This window comes from Lethenteron reissneri, chromosome 67, assembly GCF_015708825.2.
Source record: "Lethenteron reissneri isolate LAM-NWPU_2019-01 chromosome 67, ASM1570882v1, whole genome shotgun sequence".
NCBI lineage: Eukaryota > Metazoa > Chordata > Hyperoartia > Petromyzontiformes > Petromyzontidae > Lethenteron > Lethenteron reissneri.
In genome coordinates, this window is record NC_083845.1 from 4,530,435 (window position 1) to 4,539,141 (window position 8,707).

The following is an 8,707-nucleotide window of genomic DNA, read 5'->3' on the forward strand; positions in this document are numbered from 1 at the left end:
CGCGTAGAGCCTCGGCGTCCGTCCAGTTCGCCATCTCCTGATGAGCGATGAACCGCCTCTTGAAGCCGCCCCAGTCTCCGTCTGCGCCTACGAATTCTTTCAGAGGCGGCAGACGCTGCTGCAAGGCGACGTCCGTGGCTGTAGATCGCTCTCCGTCGCTCCCCGCCGATGATACAGTGTGGGCGGGCTGTGCACATGGCATCGCCGGTCGCTCCGATGTTGACGCGCCGGCCGGTGTTGATGATGTCACGGCTTGTGCTTGGCGCTCAGCAGTCACGTGACGCGGGCCGGCCCCGCCGTCCGCTCGCACTGTAGAGATGGCGGGAAATTTAACCGCCAGCCGCGTCGGGGTGGCGGGAAACGTCGCCGCGCGCCGGCTGCTGTCGTCGACCCGCGCTGGCCCTCCAGCCCCCAGCCGCGTGATCTCCTCCAACGCAGCGGCGGCGGCGTAGAGCAGTTCCGCCAGGCGGGAGTGGGCCAGCCGGAGTCCTTCAGCCGACGCATCCCCCCCCTCTTGTCGTAGCGGCGCGGGCGTACTTGGCCCCGGCTGCTCCGATCCGACCCCGGCCATCTCTGGTGTTGAATCGGCCGCGGCGTCTTCCATCTCCGACTCCTTGGTACGTGTCGTCCCTCGTGTGTCCATCGTTTGGACGTTTTACTTCTGACACCAGATGTAGTAACTATATGGAGGCTTGACGACAGGATCGGAGGCACACTTATTTATTACACCAACACAGTTATTACAGGTCACTGGGCTACAAGGATTTCTCGACAGCTAACCCCTCTAACCTATACCAATTCCTCCACTACGGGACTAGGGGAGGCTATCTGTCCCAGCTTGGTTAAGCTGGGATCCCGGCTCCCTGAGTCACCAGACCAGCTTCGTCTGGGCTCTCGGGGCCACGCCACCGGCTTGCCCTGGTTGACCCTTATAAGGACAGCGAGCCAGGGGAGCTCTGGGGCCTACACTAGCAGGTCTTCCGTCTTCTCTGGTTATAGCTGAGTCCCGACTCCCGAGCCTTTCGGCTCATCACCTTTTATAGGATTTGCCCCCAAGGGGGGGGCCCGTGGGGGATACACATGCGGACGTCGGTGCGAGCGCCACCCTTGTGTACGGCCGTAACCCCGCCCCTTGTGTTTGTTGGCCATCCGTGGCCATGCATAATCACACCTCAACATTCGTAGACATGCGCAATTACACCTCTACACAGACAACACGCGCCACGGTGGCTAGGAGATGTTGACTACCTCGCCTGGTGTACAGGAGGTCGTGGGTTCGATCCAGACCCCGACACCTGCTGCTGTATATTTGGAGTTTGCGTGTCTCTCTCTCATCATCATCACGGTGGCTAGGAGATGTTGACTACCTCGCCTGGTGTGCAGGAGGTCGTGGGTTCGATCCCGACCCTGACGCCTGCTGCTGTATATTTGGAGTTTGCGTGTCTCTCATTATCATTACGGTGGCTAGGATATGTTAACTACCTCGCCTGGTGTGCAGGAGGTGGTGGGTGCGATCCAGACCCTTACGCCTGCTGCTGTGTATTTGGAGTTTGCGTGTCTCTCATCATCACGGTGGCTAGGAGATGTTAACTACCTCGCCTGGTGTACAGGAGGTCGTGGGTTCAATCCCGACCCTGACGCCTGCTGCTGTATCTTTGGAGTTTGCGTGTCTCTCTCTCTCATCATCATCGCGGTGGCTAGATGTTAACTACCTCGCCTGGTGTACAGGAGGTCGTGGGATCGATCCCGACCCTGATGCCTGCTGCTGTATATTTGGAGTTTGCGTGTCTCTCTCGCTTTCATCATCATCGCGGTGGTTAGATGTTAGCTCCCTCGCCTGGTGTACAGGTCGTGGGTTTTATCCCAACCCTGACGATGCCTGCTGTATATTTGAAGTTTGCGTGGCTCTCTCTCATCATCGCGGTGGCTAGTAGATGATGACTACCTCGCCCGGTATACAGGAGGTCGTGGGTTCCATCCCGACCCTGACGATGCCTGCTGTATATTTGGAGTTTGCGTGTCTCTCTCTCATCATCATCACGGTGGCTAGATGTTGACTACCTCGCCTGGTATACAGGAGGTCGTGGGTTCGATCCCGACCTTGACGCCTGCTGCTGTGTATTTGGAGTTTACGTGTCTCTCATCATCATCACGGTGGCTAGATGTTAACTACCTCGCCTGGTATACAGGAGGTCCGTGAGTTCGATCCAGACCCGGACACCTCCTGCTGTATATGTGGAGTTTGCGGTGTCTCTCTCTCTCTACCTGTGGTCGCGTGGATTTTGCCTCCGGATCCTGCGGTTTTTCCCTCCGCATGTTACAAACACGGCATTTGGAGTCTTTTGCCTGCTAGAGATGCCCACGTGATGACAAGCAACTTCGCCGATCGATTGTTCGTGGCCGGTTCGCTTCTGAAGAAAAAAAGCGACACGCAGCTCACCTGGTAAAATAAAAACAAGTTTATTTTTAGTTTATAACTTAAAGAAACCGCTCGGCACGTTCGTCAATAACACGGCGGCCTAAAAATATACACTTGTACGAAGCTGCAGTGGCCGTAATAAATCGGTCCTTTCTAAGAGCACACGGCGTCTTCATGAGCGCTGCACGTGCCTCTCGCCGTAGCAGCATCGCCAAAGAATTCGGTTTAATTTGCAGCAACGAGGGTACATTTGAAAACGAACAAAACAATGCAAATGTGGAACGATCCAATATTCAGGGGGTCGCCTGGCTCTGTGAAGGATGCACTTTCACGTGGCGGTTTGAGACAGCGCTTTTGAGAGATGTTACGTCTCCCCCAGCCTGGCACGCAAGGGTACCGGTGGGTTCGAACCCGAACCCCGAGGATGCATGGAGACAGCGTCTCTGTGGGATTTCTTTTGTTGTTGCCAATATCAAAATGATGAAAAAAAAGAAGAGGCCTTACCCTTGCAGTCAATAAAACAGGAGGTGTGAAGATGGAGGAAACGTGCGTGGAGTTGTGTGTGCGTGTGTGGAGTTGTGTGTGTGGAGTTGTGTGTGTGTGGAGTTGTGTGTGTGTGGAGTTGTGTGTGTGTGGAGTTGTGTGTGTGTGGAGTTGTGTGTGTGTGGAGTTGTGTGTGTGTGGAGTTGTGTGTGTGTGGAGTTGTGTGTGTGTGTGGAGTTGTGTGTGCGTGTGTGGAGTTGTGTGTGTGGAGTTGTGTGTGTGGAGTTGTGTATGTGCATGGAGTTGTGTGTGGAGTTGTGTGTGCGTGTGCATGGAGTCGTGCGTGCGAGCGTGGAGTTGTGTGTGCGTGTGTGGAGTTGTGTGTGTGTGGAGTCGTGTGTGCGTGTGTGGAGTCGTGCGTGCGTGGAACCGCGTGAAGTCGTGTGTGCGTGTGTGGAGCCGCGTGGAGCCGTGTGTGCGTGCGTGCGTATGCGATCCGTTCCTAATTGCGTGTGAGCACGCGTCCCACTGAGGCTCACGGGTTGGGACCAAAACGAGCACAAGGGGGAGGCACAGAGGAAACAGCCGAGGTAGACGGGGCAGATGTGACGGTGCCCAACAGGGACGAGGAATTACTGACAACACGGTGCGGATTCACTGCAGACGGTACCGCAGATGAGGCAGAGAGACAGGAAGACTTGCACACCACAGCACAAACGAGATGGCGAGCGACGACGAATTTAAATTACATTCTTACGCCCAATACAAACGAGATGCCGCCCGGAATGGGAGGGAGCGGGGTTCGGGTCCGGGAGCGCGGTTCAGGCCGTCGCGGTTCAGGCCGTCGTTGCCGGCGTGTGGGGGAACCACCACGGCTCTGTTGCTCCCCAGGGGGCCCAGCGCTCCCCTGACGGAGAGAGCGCGGAGAGGCACGGAACCGATGGGCGAGCGCCCGATTGCCTCCCGGCACGTCGGCCCCCCTGTTCCCGGCTTCCTCCTCCTCCTCCGTTCAATCGCAGCGGTGGCCGACTCCAGCCCCCAGTGGCGGGGGGCCAGGAGCCGTGGGGGGGGGGGGGGGGCTGGGGGGCCTGGGCCGCACGCCCCCCCCCCCGCCGCTCTCAGCTCAAGGAGCACACGGTGCTGGGTCTCAGCTCGCGCTGAGACCTCTGGACCCGCCGGCGGTTGGCCTCCAGGTAAACGTCGCGGACGAACTTGCCGGCCGACAGGGGGATGCTGCAGGGGAGAGGGGGGGGGCAGAGGGGTTCGGGGGGGGGGTTGGCAGAGACGAGACCCGACAGCCGCACGCGCACACACACACACGTGCGCGCTCGCACAAGCACACACATGCGTGCTTGCACGCACATACACACGATGGCACACAAAGACAAAGATCCCCCGTGAAATGCTGTTGGGGCAAGTGCTGTTAGCGAGCACCCATGAAGGCCGGCACGGCATACAAGGCGGTGGGTGGCCAGCACCACGCCCTTTGTCTCCCCAGTGGCGATGTTTACACCGCACCGGGTATTCATTTGAGGCTGATTCGACCTAGAAGATGCCCAGGACCGGTTCGGATAATCGTCACCGGTGTTGGCCGTGAGCCCGAATCGAACTTGGGTCGCCGGGTTCGTAGTGCTAACCGCTACACTCCTGCTCCCCACACACGCACAAAAAACAAAAGACCCATCATATAGAGCCTCTGCCAGATTGTTGGGTAAAGCGCTGTTAGCGAGTAGCACCTATGAAGGCCCGGCACTGTGGCACACGAGGGGATGGGTGGCCAACACCATACCCGGCCGCCTTTGTCTCCTCAGTGGCGATGTTTACTCCACACTGCACCGGGTGCTCCGATGAGCACGGTTGCCTACGTACGATGCGAGAGAATTTCAACACACACACCAATACCGATACCCGCCATTCGCCACTAAGTGGCGGTGACGTCACCACGACGCTTGTGCCAGGCCATGTGCACCTTGAGGCCACGTGAAGTGTCGAACGCCCGCTGGCAGGAGGTCACGGGGCAGACCCAGGTGCCACGGGTCGACTGACCGAGATGACCGAGATGACTGGCTGATGCACCACCTGTGCCCCCTACTGTACCAACTTGCTGTGCTTTAGCCACCCAGCGCTCCACTCGTTGTTGTGAGCGTCGCTCCTCCGCCCTCCGTTGTTGTTGGAGGGCGACTGCCTCCAACTGCCCAGCAGCGTCCTTCACGAGCCTCCTCCACAGAGGCCGATCTTGACACCGCTGGTACCAGTCATCGGCAAGTCCACTCAGCTCCACGTCCTCCTGTACCACATCACTCCATCTCTTCTCTAGCCCGTGCCACGCCCGTTTAGCCCCCTCGATCCGGCCGAACAGAAGCTATTTAGGCATGCGGTGGTTGGGCATGCGGGCTACATGACCCAGCCAACGCAGCCTTGCCTGCCGGAGGCGCTCACCGATGAGACTTTGCCCAGATTTTTCAAGGATTTGTGAGCTCCTCACACAATCCAGCCTGGTTAAACTCAGGATGGATCGTAGGCACACACACACACACGCGCACACACGCGCGAGCGACCGCGCACTCCACACGCACGGACTCACTTATCTCGGCCGGGCCTCAGCTTGACGCTGTACAGTGCGAAGACGGGACGGTGGTCGGACGTGCGGATGGAGCGGCAGGAGGTGTAAAGCAGCGAGTTCACCTCGCCCGGCACGCGCGCCCGGCACAGCACGCGGTCCTGCACCGCCACGCCCAGCCGCACACACCGTGACCCCCAGCCTGAACCACCGTGACACACAGCCTGAAACACCATGACCCACGACCTGAACCACCGTGACCCACCGTGACCCACGACCTGAACCACCCAGATCCACCGTGACCCACGACCTGAACCACCCAGACCCCCCATGACCCACGACCTGAACCACCGTGACCCCCCGTGACCCACGACCTGAACCACCGTGACCCCCCGTGACCCACGACCTGAACCACCCAGACCCCCCGTGACCCACGACCTGAACCACCCAGACCCCCGTGACCCACGACCTGAACCACCCAGATCCCCCGTGACCCACGACCTGAACCACCCAGACCCCCGTGACCCACGACCTGAACCACCCAGATCCCCCGTGACCCACGGCCTGAACCACCCAGACCCACCGTGACCCACGACCTGAACCACCCAGACCCCCCGTGACCCACGACCTGAATCACCGTGACCCACCGTGACCCACGACCTGAACCACCCAGACCCACCGTGACCCACGACCTGAACCACCCAGACCCCCCATGACCCACGACCTGAACCACCGAGACCCACCGTGACCCACGACCTGAACCACCGTGACCCCCCGTGACCCACGACCTGAACCACCACCCAGACCCACTGACCGTGTAGGAGGGGACGCGCTTCTTGGCGGAGCTGTCGAAGGTGTCGGCTCCCACGTCGTACTTGTAGGTGGGCGGGAACAAGATGAGCGCCTCGCTGAAGCCACGGAACACGGAGCCTGGGGGGGGTGAGGGCCGCGGTCGGGGGGAGGGTGGGGGGGGAGAGACAGAGGGGGGGAGGGGGGGATAGACGGGGGAGGGGGGGGCAGGGGGAGAGAGAGAAGAAGTCAGCTGGGACAGAGACCACTTTGCTCTCCCGTGCTGGCGGCGGTGGGTGGTGGTGACGGTGTGGAGATGTAGTGGGGATGCTGGTGGTGGTGATGGTGGCTGTTGACGGTGGTGGGTGTTGACAGTGGTGGTGATATGGTGGTGATGCTGGTGTTGATCGCGATGGTGGTGGTATCTGTGGTGATAGTGGTGGCGGTGGTGGCGGTGGTGGCGGTGGCGGCGGTGGTGGCGGTGGCGGCGGTGGTGGCTGTAGCGGCAGTGGTGGCTGTGGTGGTGTCGGCGGCGGTGGTGGCGGTGATGGCGGTGGTGGCTGTAGCGGCAGTGGTGGCTGTGGTGGTGGCGGTGGCTGTAGCGGCGGCGGTATTGTCAGCGTTGTGGGCTGCGGCGCCGTGTGTCTCACGCACCGTCGCGCAGCTTGGGCGTGAGCTGGTCGTGTGCGAGCAGCCGGTCGAGGTCGCCGTGGGCGCCGCTCTGCGCCAGCGCCTCGGCCTCGGCGCGCTCTAGCTCCAGGCGGAAGTTGAGGTCCCCGCACCAGAAGACGACGTCAAAGCGGCTCGTCACGTCCGCTGGGCGGGAGACATCGTCGTCGAGACAAAGATCCCCCGCGTAGCCTCAACAGACCGTAGGGGCAAGTGCTGTTAGCGAGCAGCATCTATGAAGGCCGGCACGGCACACGAGGTGGTGGGTGGCCGGCACCACGCCCGACCGCCTTTGTCTCTCCAACGGCGATGTTTACTATGCACCGCACCGGGTACTGATTTGAGGCCGAGTCGACCTTGGGGAGGCCCGGGACCGGTTCAGATAATCGTCACCGGTGTTGGCCGTGAGCGGAAATCGAACTCGGGTCGCTGGCTTTGCAGCACAGCGTAGCGCTAACCGCTACACTACCCCTACCCCACGTACACACACGCACGCACACAGGCACTGTGGCCGTCTGGAACGCTCCTTCCGATATTAGGAAGCCACTGAAGCTACGCAGTTTTACATCATCATCTCGATTGACAAACTCGCGTCTCTGGAACCGCTGATTTGTGTTTTTAGTTCGTCGTCCGTCCACCGCACCTCCAATTAGCGCGGTTGGCTAAGTACGGCGTGAAAGAAATTCAACATACAGGGAGGGGTGTGCTGTAGCTATGTGTAGCTGTGTGTAGCTGTAGCTGTGTGTAGCTGTAGCTGTGTGTAGCTGTGTGTAGCTGTAGCTGTGTGTAGCTGTGTGTAGCTGTGTGTAGCTGTAGCTGTGTGTATCTGTAGCTGTGTGTAGCTGTAGCTGTGTGTAGCTGTGTGTAGCTGTAGCTGTGTGTAGCTGTGTGTAGCTGTAGCTGTGTGTAGCTGTAGCTGTGTGTAGCTGTAGCTGTGTGTAGCTGTGTGTAGCTGTAGCTGTGTGTAGCTGTGTGTAGCTGTAGCTGTGTGTAGCTGTAGCTGTGTGTAGCTGTGTGTAGCTGTGTAACTGTGTGTAGCTGTGTGTAGCGTGTAGCTGTGTGTAGCTGTGTGTAGCTGTGTAGCTGTAGCTGTGTGTAGCTGTGTGTAGCTGTGTAGCTGTAGCTGTGTGTAGCTGTGTGTAGCTGTGTAGCTGTAGCTGTGTGTAGCTGTGTAGCTGTAGCTGTGTGTAGCTGTGTGTAGCTGTAGCTATGTGTAGCTGTGTGTAGCTGTAGCTGTGTGTAGCTGTGTGTAGCTGTAGCTGTTTGTAGCTCTGTGTAGCTGTGTGTAGCTGTGTGTAAGCTGTGTGTAGCTGTAGCTGTGTGTAGCTGGAGCTGTGTGTAGCTGTGTGTAGCTGTGTGTAGCTGTAGCTGTGTGTAGCTGTGTGTAGCTGTAGCTGTGTGTAGCTATGTGTAGCTGTGTGTAGCTGTAGCTGTGTGTAGCTGTGTGTAGCTGTAGCTGTGTGTAGCTGTAGCTGTGTAGCTGTAGCTGTGTGTAGCTGTGTGTAGCTGTAGCTGTGTGTAGCTGTGTGTAGCTGTAGCTGTGTGTAGCTGTGTGTAGCTGTGTGTAGCTGTGTAATGTAGCGTGTGTGCGCTGTGTAGCTGTGTAGCTGTAGCGTGTAGCTGTAGCTGTGTGTAGCTGTGTGTAGCTGTAGCTGTGTGTAGTGTGTGTAGCTGTGTGTAGCTCTGTGTAGCTGTGTGTAGCTGTGTGTAGCTGTAGCTGTGTGTAGCTGTATGTAGCTGTGTGTAGCTGTAGCTGTGTGTAGCTGTGTGTAGCTGTAGCTGTGTGT

General features: G+C 58.8%; 1 protein-coding gene across 1 annotated transcript; it reads right to left on the bottom strand.

Annotated features, from left to right (window-relative positions):
* Positions 1–2,461: 2,461 nt before the first annotated feature.
* Positions 2,462–7,110, bottom strand: INPP5E (inositol polyphosphate-5-phosphatase E; the record flags this gene model as incomplete). Its single annotated transcript, XM_061578697.1, has 4 exons — positions 2,462–4,135; positions 5,487–5,623; positions 6,277–6,392; positions 6,906–7,110. Coding segments are annotated over 4 exons (573 nt in total), but the record flags the coding sequence as incomplete, so codon positions are not given.
* Between the last annotated feature and the right edge of the window lie 1,597 nt (positions 7,111–8,707).